This window comes from Antechinus flavipes, chromosome X (assembly GCF_016432865.1).
Source record: "Antechinus flavipes isolate AdamAnt ecotype Samford, QLD, Australia chromosome X, AdamAnt_v2, whole genome shotgun sequence".
Classification (NCBI taxonomy): Eukaryota; Metazoa; Chordata; class Mammalia; order Dasyuromorphia; family Dasyuridae; genus Antechinus; species Antechinus flavipes.
In genome coordinates, this window is record NC_067404.1 from 8,345,384 (window position 1) to 8,359,242 (window position 13,859).

The 13,859-nt window shown below is 47.1% G+C and overlaps 1 protein-coding gene across 1 annotated transcript in view; it reads right to left on the reverse strand.

Moving 5' to 3' along the window:
- Positions 1-10,012, reverse strand: part of CLIC2 (chloride intracellular channel 2) — a 52,043-nt gene extending 42,031 nt beyond the window's left edge. The window contains exon 1 of the mRNA XM_051968902.1: positions 9,688-10,012. Within this exon, the coding sequence (XP_051824862.1) occupies positions 9,688-9,744 (57 nt within the window). The 5' untranslated portion in view covers positions 9,745-10,012. The remainder of the gene's footprint in view (positions 1-9,687) is intronic.
- Between the last annotated feature and the right edge of the window lie 3,847 nt (positions 10,013-13,859).

Genomic DNA, 13,859 nt, shown 5'->3' on the forward strand with positions numbered 1-13,859 from the left:
GATCTCTACTGAGGGGGGTCACTGCCTTTAATCTTTATGGGGGTCTCCAATACTGCTCTCCATGGGCAGTCTCTGTCCCTGTCTCCATAGGGGGTCTGACTCTAGGGGGTCTCTGACCCTAATCTCAATGGGGTGTCGCCCACTGAACTCCATCGGGAGTCTCTGATCTTGCTCTCCCATAGGGCATCTCTGCCCCTGATCTCCATGGGGAGTCTCTGCCCCTGAATTCCATGGAGGTCTCTCTGCCTCCCATCCCCATGGGGGTCTCTGTTGCTGATTCCATGGGGGCTCTAGGCCTCCAATATCCATGTGCAGTCTCTGCCCCTGATATCCTTGGTGGGGTTTCTGCCACAATAATTCTTCCACCTTCTCCTCCTTCCATGTTTCTCTTGTCTTCCTGGTGACCTGATCCTTTCCCCCCGATTTCCCTGTGAATCTTTGCTCTCACCTCCACACACATTTGCGTCCACCTTCTCTTTCTGTCCTTCATCTCTGTCAATTTCGCCCCATGAGCATGCTCTCCATGTGGGTCTGCCCTGTTCTCCATAGGGAGTCTCTGACCCTGATCTCCTAGGGGGGGGTCCACCTTCGATTTGATGAGGGGTACTTGCCCCTGGTCTTCATGGAGTTCTCTGACCGTGATCTCCATGGCTTGTCTCCCCATGATCCCCATGAGGAAATCTCTTCCCCATTCTCCATGGGTGGTCTCTACCCCAGGGCTATTTGCCCTGCCTCTCCATGGGGGGTGGTCTCTTCCCCATTCTCCATGGGTGGTCTCTACCATAGGGATCTTTGACCTGGATCTCCATGGTGGAGGGTCTGTTATGGGCCAGAACTCTTGTATTTGAAACAAGGATTCTAACAAGGTGTTAACTCAGCCTCCAGCCACCACAAAGGGGGATGAGGGAATGAATCTGGCTCTGGGTCCCTGCTGGCTGTTATATCCTCTATTATAATTACAGTATCAAAGGTGTAAATCTTGTGAAACTATATTAAGGACTAAGTACATGCACTGAATTAGAGAACTATTAATCACCATGCTACACTAGCTCACCATTGTCTTTAGCAATTCTACTGAGTTAGCACCTTGTAAGAATCCCTGTTTTAAGTACAGAGTTGTGGCCCCTAACAGCTCCACCTCTGATTCCCATGGGTGGGTTTCTGACCTTGATCTCTATGGGTGGTCTCTATTCTTGATTTCCATGGGGGGGTCTCTACCTCTGACCTCCATGGGGGGAATCTCTGCCTCCGATCTTTATGGGGGTCTTTGCTTCTGATCTCCATGGGGATCTCTTCAACTCATCTCCCCCCTTTTCTGTGGTAATCATCTCTGCCCTCTTCTCCCTGCAACCTTCTGCCTCCTACCCCTTCGTCTTCCTCTCCTTTGGACATCAGATCTCTGTCCTTGATCTTCTGGTGGACCTCTCTCCTCATCTTCATGGGGCATCTGTGCTACTGATCACCACTGGGTGGATCTCTTCCCCTGATTTCCAACACTGGTTTCTTCCTCAATATCCATGGCAGGTCTGTGCCCCTGATCTCCCTGCTACTTGATCTGCTTTTCAACTTTCTCTTCCCTTCCCATTAACCCCTGATCTCTTCCATCTGATCTTGCTGCTGAGCCCTCGATATCCTTGTACCTCTGCTGCCCTGTCAGTTTCTTTTCCCTTCTTTTGCGGTAAAAATCTCTGCCTTTGATCTCCATGGGAGGTGGGTCTCTGACCCTGATCTCCCTGCAAGCTACTGTCCCTTACCACTTCATCTTTGTGTCCCTTGGACTGTAGATCTCTATCAGTGATTTCCCTGTGAATCTGAGGCTCCGATCTTCATGGCTGGTGTCTTTCTGTAACTAGCCCGCTCCCTGCTTCCCCATTACCAACTCCTCTGGCCCCCTGGGTTCCAGACTTCTGTCTCTGATCTCCCTGTGGGTCCCTTCCCTGTGATCTCCCTGACCAACTGTTGTCCCCTGTGACCTCATCCTCCCTTCTCCTCGGCCTCCGATCTGTGCCCCTGATACCTTGATGGTGCCAGGCTGTAGGGCCCGGCCCCCTGTGCTGTAGAACTCGGGGATCTGAGTGCTCCAAGGGCTAGTTTGGGTGGGACTCTGGGGTAACCTGGTCTGCAGTCAGAGCCCTGAGCTGCTTCCTTCACTGATCCCTCCTTCCTCTTTGGCTTCCGCCACACTGAAGCTAGGGAATGCCTGCCTGTGTTGGCCTTGCACCGAGGCAAAGAGCCGGGAATCTGGGGAGTCTGGGGTGCAGCCACGGCCTGGCCCAGCTTTGGCCGCGGATCGGGGGCGGTGAGCCCACGTCACCCGAGTTGTCTGTTGGGGAAGGAGACTCTCCTAGGGGATGTTGGGATCCTGGCACCCTGGCAGTAACTTACTGCTTTTCCTGGTGGCCTGGGGAGGCTGGCAGAATCAGGGCATCCCAGGCGCACCCTCACTTCAGCTGGGACGACGGCTAAAATGAGGGGAGCTGAAAGAGAAGGGCCAGCCCAGCCACTTCTAGAATTCTGCTCCTCTGGGGGGGCTTTCCCAAAGGCAGCGAAAAGGAAAAGATCCCAAGCACTGCAGTGCAGATGTCGACACCGAGCAGCGGATAAAATGGGACCGTGGCCGGCCACTAGATGCCGCTTTCGCCCAGCAGCAGCTCCAGTCCCAGTAGTCACGTGGCTAAGACCTGTCCCTTTCCCCACTCTCATTTCTGAATAGAAAAATGAGTGGGAAATCCCTACCGCATCTTAACCCGGAAAGAATTTAGAACCAAAAAGGAACTAAGGGAAACAATAGCCCACTTAGAGCAGCTCTGGAATTGGGCAGAATCTCTTGAGGGAGTTAGAGAAGGAGACATCTCTGCTTTCTTAAGATTGGAGTGCAATTCTTAGGTATCTCTATATACACATGTATATGTGTGTATATATTTTGCTGAGGCAATGGGGGTTCAATGACTCGCCCAGGGTCACACAGCTAGGAAGCGTTAAGTGTCTGAGGCCACATTTGAACTCAGGTCCTCCTGACTTGAGGGCTGGTGCTCTAGCCACTGTGTCACCTGGCTGCCCCCTTAGGCACATTTTTAATTGGGCTTTCTACCGATCGAACACTCCTAAACAAAGTTCCTAATCTTCCCACTTTTTCTGTGCTGCCCTGATGAGGTTTGGGGAGAGAGGAGTGTCCCTCTGAGAGTTCTCCCACCAGTTTGCAGCCCTCTGGTGTATAGAACTTGGCTATTTGGTCTAAATTGGGGTGGAAACACTGGCATCCCAGGTGCCCATCTCTTTTCCCACGTTCCTACGCATCCAGTTGGTTGTTTCTGCTGAGGTAGCGGTCGGCCTCAGAGTCAGTGCCATTTCCCTTTCCCCCTCCCCGGGCCAATACCAAACCCAAGGCTCCTTTTCACAGTGCAGCCCAACTCAGGGTCTGAGGTTCAGATGAGGGCTAGAGAGGAACTTGGGGTAGGGAAAGAATTGGGAAAGGGGCTCCACAACACTACCAATTTTGGGCTCCTAATCAAGAGAATTCCCACACTGCCTCAGGGCCATGGTCTCCTCCCACTTTCCCAGAGATGGCCAACTTCCCCCTCTTTATGGAGGCAGCCCTAGAAAATGGGTAGCGTTGCTGCGTCCCCTCTGACCCTCCAAGGAGCACTTGCTCCTTAGACCCACCAACTCTCCCAATCTCTGTAACGGTCTAAGGAAATGATAGCCTCACTTCTCTGTTTCTTTGAGTCACAGCCAGTTCTTCCTGTCCTTCCTCTGCTCCAAAGCTTTAAAGGCTGCCTCAAGCTTTCCCCAAACTTCTCCCACTCTGCTCATCTTCCGTGGGGAAATTTGGTTCTCCTTGCTGGGAAATGCTTCCTTCATTTTTTCCGATCCCTGGCCTCTTTCCAACTCGGTTGGTCACAAGTGAGGAAGTATTAGGCCCCAACAACTCTTGAAGAATGCTTGTTAAGTTAGGGAAGGGCTCTACTCTGTTTGTTGAGGACCAGTTCTTTGTGGGAGAGTCCAGAAGCTCCCTGAAGACAAAAAGAACTTTGACCTCCAACTAGCCACCACTTTGGGTGTCAGAATCCTTACGTAAACCTTAGTAACCTATAGAATGTTCAAACTAAAAGAGGACCAAGAGATCATCCATTTCAACCTCTTCATATTGCCGATGGAAAACTGGGATAACTGAACATCAGAAACTGACAAAATCCGAGCCCTCTCCAGCAGACTGCCCCCTATCACCTCCTCTCTTTTACTAATCTTAGACACTTCATATCTACTGGCCCCTTCCTTGTTTCCTCCAACCCCACCCCAATCCCCCTAGCCTTAAAAATCCCTCACTTGATCCCCACTATGAGCCATTTCTCCTCCCTTTGGTCTCCTTTAGAAAGCCTTCCTCATTTGCTGCCTTCGCTTCTTTTCTCTCTGGTTTCTGTTCTCATTTAACTGGAGCTGCTCTCTCCAAAGTTACCAATGACCTCTTCATGACCAAATCCAATGACTTTCCGATCTCTGGCCTCTTTCCAACTCGGTTGGTCACAAGTGATGAAGCATTAGGCCCCAACAACTCTTGAAGAAGGCTTGTTAAGTTACAGAAGGGCTCTACTCTGTTGAGGACCAGTTCCTCGACCTCTCTGCAGCCTCTGACGCCGTGCGTCTACTTTTCTCCTGCATTCTCCCTTCTCTAGTTGTTGTCACACTGCTTTCTCTTTTCTTTACTCCTACCTGGCTTACTCATCAATACTCGATCTCTTTTGCTGGATTTTCCTCCAGGCAATACCCACAAAACCCGGGGTCTTTCCCAAGGGTCTGTCTTGGAAGACTCTTCTTTCTGTGTATCATTTCACTTGTCATCTCATCTCCAAGGGACAACTAAGTAGCAAAGTGGATAGAGCACTGAGCTTAGACTCAGGAAGACTCATCTTCACGAGTTCAAAGCTGACCTTAGACATTTACCAGCTGAGTGATCCCAGGCAAGTCACTCCATCCCGTCTGTCTCAGTTTGAGAAAGCCCAGAGCCAAGAGATTGAAGTGGCTTGCTCGTGAGGCAACCGGGAGGTCAGTGTTACTGGATCAGAGAGTACATATTGGAGAATAAGGTGTAAGAAGGCTGGAAAGAAGGACAGGGCTGCTTTATGAGGGACTTCGAATGATACACAGACGATTTTCTATTTGATCCTGGAGGCAAAAGAGACCCACTAGAGGCCTTTCTGTACAAAGCCTTTCTTGCTCCCCTCAACTCCCCAACTCAATGAATGCCCTGAAATGATCTGCCATTGCTCCTGCCTATAGCTTTTTTATACAGTCTTGAGATTCTAAATAACCTCTGGGATTCCCAGATCTCTCAGCTCCCATGTCCTCTCTATGGAAGAGGACAGACTAAGCCTTTGTCCTTTAACACTCTCTGAATCGGGACTCGTTCCAAATGCTCTGGAAAACTCCTGGATTTCTTGTGGGATTTTGCTCTGTGTCTTTTTCTCTCTAGATGGAACAGAGCAGTGTCCTCTCAGTTTTGGTTGCCTCTGTGGTGGGGGGGGAAGGGGAACAGAGGGAACCTCATCTGTCTTTGACATCAGGCTTTCTATATGGGGAAAGTGGGTGCATCCTGAACTGGGGGGAGTGAACAGAGCCCTAACGTGGGAAGTGGGGAGGGAATGGAATTTGACATTGGACATAACAGGAAGGGAGGGCACTCTGGACACAAGAGAATACTGTGGGGGGGGGTGAGGGGAAAGGAGAACGTAGCCAAGTTTTCGGGGGAATCCCCATTTTAATTTTTTCTTTCAGTGATGTGCTGATTTAAAGGACCATGGCATAAATCCCAACCTGATTCGTGAGACACCTCCCAAATGTCCCCTAAAAATTGGCAGGAAGGGAAGAAGAGAAAAGAAACTTAAACTACCATGTACTGAAGGTAGTTTTTATTCCATGTGCCCGAAAAGAATGGTCTGTTCTACCATACCAAATCTAGTAAGAAGCAAGTGCCTGAGCCCTGAAAGCCAGGAACCTGCAACTGGTCTTCTTTGGAAATGATGTTGCTATAAAAAGCCTCAGATGTCTCAAAATGGAAAAAGGCACGAAGACAGAAGAGGCTACCAGCCTAGCTACTCCCTCGATGGGCGGCTAAAGTGGATTCATTCGGAAAAAGTATTAGGAAACACCTACTGTGTGAGCTCGTTGCTGGGGATGGATAGCAAGTCAAAGGGGCTGTTTTGTGCTATTTCCCCAATATGGCTACTCCTCAGACCCAATGAGGGCATCACACAATAGCCAGGACATAGAGGCAGCTGCCCTTCTGGCCACAGAGTCCTCAGTGGAAGTGTATAAACAGCAAAGTCTTGGTCTTTGGGTGCCTGGGAGTTACAGTGAACTGCTCAAGTTCAAACAAGAAGATGGGCAGGAAAAGGCGACTAGAAAACAAAGGTTCCAAACCCTTGATCCTTGAGACTCATAACTGGGAGCCTCAGGCAAAATCACTCTACATCCCCATCTTGACAATGAAGATGACCCTATGAGCACCAGCTTCTGCAGGCTGTTGAAAGGGGCAATTAAGATAATATAGCCAAAACCTACTGCTGCTTGGGCTCCAGAAATGGCAGCTTTTATCTGCCCATTTTCCAGTTACATGACTTGCAATTTGAAGGTAAAGAGAAGGATTTTTTTAAATGGCTAAAGGGAAGGGGGTACTAGTAAATATCGAACAAAATAGGACATGGAATTTTCATCTACATTAAAAATATATTCTAAAGTCTAGACAATCACCACATCAAGCACTCAGACCCTAATCAGACTATGATTATTGGGAACCTGTGCAAGCAGCTTCTAGCACCCCTCTGCTGGGAGAGTTGAGTGTCTGCAAGTAGAAGGGAAGGAGCCAGTGGAAAGAGAGAGGTTGAAAATGAGAGACAGAAAAGGAATAGATGGAAGACATGAATCATGATGGAGCAAAAAGAGCGTTAGCCAGGTCTTCTGCTGGAGCCAAGGAGAGAGAGAGCTGGAGGAAGCTGATGAAGAAACTGAAACTGTTAAGCTTGGAGGAGTGTGAGGGGATGATGGGAGACTTGCCTTGTTTTGGTTGACTCCTAATATCATCAGAGGGAAAGTAACACAAAAATGTTCTAGCTACATGGTGCTGCAGTGCCTAGAGCCCTGGACCTGGAGTCATGAGGATCTGAGTTCAAATCCAGCCTCAGACACTTCCTAGCTGGGAGACCCGGGACGAGTCACTTAACCAGTTTGTCTCAGTCTCCTCCTTTTTAAGATGAGCCGGAGAAGGAAATGGTCAACTGCTCCAGCATCTGTGTCAAGAAAACCCCAAGTGGGGTCGTGAAGAGTGAGACAGCATGGAAATGACTGAGCAACACTACCACCAAGATGTAGTTGAAGGGAAGCTGATTTCAGTTTGATTTAAGGGAGAGATACTTGATTACTAGAGCTTTCTCACAATGGAATGGAATGGTTTGGTAGTGAACGCCTTGTGTTTGAAAGTTTCCCAATAGTCTGCCTGGGCCAGCACCAGCTGTTTTCAACAAACAAATCACCAGTCCTTCCAAAAGCAAATATGTTAGCTTCTTGAGCCAGGAGGAAATCTCTCAGCTCGCCTCTCCTTAGAATGCAGTACAGAACATGAAAAATTCCAAGGGTGACAAACCCACTGATCAGCAGGCCTTTCTTAAGTGCCTGGTGGGGACATGGGCTATCTCAGGGACTCTCGGTTTATCTGAGCTACGACCAAAAGCAGGGGGAAACTTCCAGGCCGTCGGGAGACCCATCTGGCTCATTCTTTTGCTCATCTTAGCTGTGTTGCTATAGGCCCCCCTCTGTCTTCTAGGTCGAGGATTACTTAGGTGCTTACTTCAAGAGTTCTTCACATAGCTAACTGGATACCACCTTGATGGCGACCTGTATCTGACCCCTGGCAACTACTTCATGGCCTAGAGCTACTTGTGCTAAGCAGTGGGGTGTTAATAGCAGCAGAAAGAACTGCAGAGGTCAGACTTTGGCTACTAAGCCCGAGGACCCGAGAACTGTCGCTGTTGTTCTGGAGTACTTTCCCTCGGGACGGCGAGTTATGGAACCGTGGGATTGGTAGGTCACGCAACGTGGCATATAGATATATGGATAGAATGCTGGCTGAGGGGGTGGAATTCTGCTGAATTTAGATCCACCTTTGCTGTGTGACTCTGGAGATGTCACTTCAGCTCTGAATCTTGTTTTTTTTTCCTTCTATAACACAGGGATGACCCCGTGGGGGTCAGATAAGCTAATATATGTAAACCTTAAGGCACCACTACATCAAGTACTCAGACCCTAAAAATCAGACTACCATTATTGGGAACCTGTGGAAGTGGCCCTCGCACCCTTCTGCCCGGAGAGTTGAGTGTTTGCAGGAAGAAGGGAAGGAGGCCAGTGGAAAGGGAGAGCTTGAAAATGAGAGACAGAAAAGAAATAAATGTCCATTTGGAGGCAGGAAGACATGAATCACGACGGAGGCAAAAAAGCCCTAGCCAGGTGGTCTTCTGAGCCAGTCAACATCAGCTACGATTAGGGTCCCCATACGCCAGAGGAAGAAACCAGAGGCTGCAGAATGGAAGGGATTTGTCCCAATCCCCAGCTAGCAAATGGCAGGGGTGGAACTTTTGCCGGTTCTCCGATGGCTCCAGTGGCCAATTCTTTTATGACACATATAGAAAGTGTCCGGCATTAAGGGTCACGCCAAGTAGAATGCTGGAAATAAGCAAGGGAAGAAAGGGAGGGCTTTTCTTGCTCGCTTCCTTGTTCACTGCCTGGTACAAAACCAGAGCTGTAGGGACTTTCCAAAGGAAACTTCAAGATCGAGCCCAAAGTGGAATTAACCTCTCCCTGAGCCATCTTCTTCACCCTCAGCCCCTCTACTCCTGATCTGTCTGGCTTCTCAGCTCTACCATCAGTGCTCTTTCCCTGCCTACAGGGGACGAGAGGGGCTCAGCTCACTCGATAATAACGACACCTGAGAGATCTAGAACCACAGAAAGTCTGCAAGGTGTGATTATCCCATCCCACGACTGCCCCCAAAGAAGATGTGGCATTTTAAACTCTTTATCCCCAGGATCCCAGTGAGGCTAAGGGGGGACCCACAGTGCACAGAGCTCTGAGCCTGGTGTCGGAAGACCTGAATTCAGATGTAGCCTCAGACAATGACTGTGTGACCCTGGGCAAGTCACTTAACAGCTGCCTGTTGGTTTCCCCATCTGTAAAATGGATATAATGACAATCCCTACCTCCCAGAGTTGTTGTAAGTTCCAAATGAGATATTTTTTAAAGCACTTAGCAAGTGCCTCGGCACATAGTCAGCTGCTATATAAATGTGGATTTCCTTCCTTCCTAATTTTATAGACTGGGAAATGGACAATCAGACAGGAAATAACTTGCCCGGTCACATAGATAATGATGACGAGAAGTAGAATCAGAACCTTGTTCTTCCTCACTGTAAACCTAACATTTGTTTATTCTTGCTAACTCGGAGTCCAAGACAAACTATCAAGACTTCTTTCTGGAATGCCAAGGAATGATACTTTGAGAACTGTTCATCTTTCCAGCAAAAAAAAGATGGCCTCTCGATGCCCCCTACTAATCCTCCTTCCTTCTGCCACCTCTCCCTTCTACCACCACCCCCAGTTCACGCCACCCTCCCTCTGAAAGCCGGCCAGCAGGCAAACTCACCTTGACAAAAAGCTCGATCTCGGGCTCCTGTTTGATGTTGGACCCCAAGTCTGCCATCTTATCTTGCTTTCTGCACTGCCAGCTGTGAGCAGACCACTCCCCACCAAAGCACAGAAGGCTGTCTGGTGCCCAGGAAGCAGTCAGTCTTCTCTCAGTAGACTCTGGCTGGGAAGGGCTAGGACTAGGGGCAGACCCTTTTTATCAAGATATGGGGTGACTAAACTTGAAACACTTAGGGGAAGTTCTTGAATTCATTTTCCTTCTTCCTGTTGACTTTAAAGTTTTCAATCAAGGAGGGGCAAAAGGGGGCGTGTATGGTGGAAGGGAGTGGTTGTTGCTAACCAGAGAGGTCTCAGAGCCATGACTCAGCATCACACAGAACACACACACACACACACACACACACACACACACCACACACACATGAACAGATTCAGCACACCCCTACAGATTTGCTTTTATCTGTCAAGTGGGCCAAATGCTATCCTGAAACCTCCCTCTGAGGTCTGGGCTCCAAGCCCAGAAAAGGACCTCTCCTATCTGTTCCTATAACCTGACATCATCCAAAAGCTCTTACAGGAAACAGGCCACCAGAGCCCTGGATTTTCTCAGTCAGGAAGGAAGGTCATTTACCGAATTGTCCCATCCCAAAGAGGAAAAAACTATGTCCTTTCTCCAATTTCCCTGTCCCCTTCTCCACCCCACCATTTCAACACATAGCACACACATAGCAATGTCTGTCCTTGGGGGCTCTCCTCGTTGGCCGATAGGGAAAAGAAGTGGGGCAGGGAACAGAGATGGGAAGGGTCATTTCCCAGCCTGCTTGCAAATTTCACTTCTCTCCTGATGCTTGCCAACTGACTGAGCCAGTCAGATTTCAACTCATTGGCAGTGGAAGGTGTGGTGGGCAACACTGACCCAGATGAAGTTCCCAGGCTTGACTGAGCTAAAAAAACTAGAGAAGGGAAAGCAGAGATTCGAATAAGTTCAGGGGATACTGAGAAAAGGAATCAGAGACTGGATGAGTGTCCTCAAGTTGGAGTTAGACAACATCCATTCAAATCTTAGCCTCCCAACAAGTCACTGAACCATATGTTTAGAATGGAGGCAGCAGATACCCCGGAGGTAGAGTGTTTGACTTGAAATCAGGAAGACAGAGGTGGAAATCTTGCCTTCAACAGCTGCTAGTTCTGTATCCCTAAGCCAGTCACTTCACTGCTAACTGCCTTCTTCATCTGTAAAATAGGGATAATAGTACCAATCCCCCAGAGCAAAGGTGAGGATTAAACCAGAATAAAGTATGTCAAACACTCGGCAAACCTTAAACCACTGTGAAAATACTAGTTAGTAGCTAACAGTTATGAAGCACCTCAACATTTATAAAGCACCTACTATGTTCCAAACACTACGCTAAGCACTTTACAACTCTGGGAGTTGGGTGCTATGATTCCCTTTTGACAGATGAGAGAAACTGATGCAAATTGCTTGATGTGAGAGTTCTTGTTCTTCTTTAAAATAAGTAGAATAGTTCTCTCTGTGGGAGAGGTGCAGGTTTCTCGGGGAGGTTTTCTTGGAGGCAGCTTTAGTATCAGTTGAAAGTAATAATCACTTCAAAACGCAGCCAGGTGATAAAAGTTCAGCTGTTTTACTGCCTCCTATATAGCCCGGTTAGTGTTTCTGTCTCTCTCCCTCCCCCTTGTTCCACCCATGAAGGGTTAATTGAGGGGGGAGGATCATGAGATGTGGAATCACCTAATTCCTCCTGCTGTGAAGCATCATACTCAGAATTGTAAACTCCATTCTTATCTGATTCTTGCTTCTTTTCACCTGGTATAGTTGACACCTCTCCCTGCTGCTGTTTCTTCTTTTTCCTTATTTTAATACTTATAAAATTTCCTAAAGCTAGTTGTATTAAATTATATGTATTAAGTATGTCTTTGGAAATTGAGTTAGGCCCATTTTTATTATAGAATTGACAAAGATCCTCTCCTACCAATTTCCATTCATTTAGATCTAATTCCTTTTCCAGAGAGAAACAAGGACATATGTCCTTTACAGTTTGTAAAAGTTCAGTGATTTGCTGTAAACTTATATTTAAACCTTGGCTTTCCATAACTTTGACAATGCTCTCTAAACATTTTCCTTGAACAGAAACAGAAGGCTGTTTTCTAAACATCTGTCCCATCTTAGCTGAAATTCTATTTTAACTCTTAACAAAATTTCTTTGTTGCACTCACCCTAATTTCTGGGTTGAGGAGTCTTTTCTACCGGATCAGGATCAGAAGCTTTTCCACTGGATCAGGATCTGAATCAGCCCCACGTTGGGCGCCAAAATGTTGGAGTTCCTGTTCTTCTCAAAACACAGCCAGGTGATAAAAGTTCAAATCTTTTATTGTCTCTAATATAGCCTGGTTAGCTTAGAGCCCTCCAAATGTCTCCAAATCCAAAGATTTTGTCCTTCAGCCTCTGCCTCTGCTTTCTTCAGCCTCCAGCCAGCACAGAGATGGAATGAATCTCTTGTCTCCTTCACTTGGGGCTCGGCTAGCTTTCTGGTGAGTCTTTCAGACCAGCTTGGTCTCAGTGGGGGGAGTGCAGGAGCCCAGCCACCAACCACAGTGGTGTGAGATGAAGATGAATCTGGTTGTCCGCTGAACTCTCGACTCGTAGCTTCTTCCTCTGAAAACTCTTCTTCCGCCACCAGCAGCCAAGTGGAAAATATTCCTTCTTGCCTCGGAGAGAGGGCTTCTGGCGTAATTCCGCTGAAATCTCCCCGAGAGCCTCTGTCTGTTTCTTTTATACAAGAGGGAGGAATTGTGGGATACTAGAGAGAGGGATTGTGGGTTTTCTCCCATAGTGCACTCTGGCCCCAAGAGCTTCCAGGGAGGTGTGAATTCACAAAGTTACACAGTTAACTTTGTGAACTCCCATACTTGTGAACTCCGATGAGTAAAGGTGTAAACACAAGCATTGCACTAATTAGTTCTACTTAGTACCTTATTTCAGGTTCTGGCCCAAAACATCTTCTTGTAAGATCAGATCAATAATCTATCAACTCTAATGAGTTAGCAGTTTTGTAAAGATTCCAACAGCTTGAGGTGACTTGCCCAGGATCACACAGCTATGTGCTAGACAATGACTGCTCTCAAGAATCTTGTGTGGGGACCAAAAGTATGTAAAACAGTGGATCTCTCTATATGTATATGTGTGTCTGTATACATATGCATGCACACAAATATGCATTTAAGGTTTACTAAGTACTTAGATTAGAGAATCTTTTTCATCTCTAAGGCTGGGAATGATTCCATGACCACTTCCTTTTTGAAGCCCAGATGCCTGCCATTTACTCTTTTCTCTGCAGCATGAAGCCAAATTCCCAGTGTCTGAAACCCTTGCATGTTAAAAGCAATCAGCAGCTCGGATGTATCCACATTGTCTTCCTTTTTCTCGTGTGCATGTGTGTGTGTATGTGTGTGTGTGTGTATGTGTGTTTTTAATCAACAAAAATCCTCTTCTTTCTCCCCAACTTTCCCATCCCAAATGAAAATGAAAGCTAAACTCTAATTACAAAAGTGTTTAGTGAAACAAAACACATTTCTACATTGTCCATGTGCAAAAAAAGTCCCATTTTCCACCCCCAGTTCTTCATTTCTCTAGCAGGAGGTGGGTAGCATGTTTCATCATCAATCTTCCAGACATATGATTGGGGATTAGGCTAATTAGAGTTTCCAAGTCTTTCAAAGTTGTCTGTCTTATTATAGTGATATGATTTTTTTCTCCTGGTTCTGCTCACTTATCAATTCATGCAAGTGTTCCCAGGTTTTTCTGAAACCATCCCCTTCATGACTTCCTACAGTATAATAGTATTCCATCACATTCAGATACCATAATTTGATCAGCCGAATAATTCCCCAGTTGATATATGCCTTTATATGCTATTGCAAATAGAATAGCTATAAATATTTTTGTATATCCTTGGAGTTGGTTTTCCTTAGAAATAAGCCTTCTCTAAAGGAGGGAAAAGGACCCACGTGTGCAAAAATGTTTGTAGCAGCTCTTTTTGTTGTGGCAAAGAAATGGGAAATGAGTGGATGTCCATGAGTTGGGGAATGGCTGAAGGTAATGGAATGTTATTGTTTTAGAAAAAATGATGCACAAGCTGATTTTATAAAAGC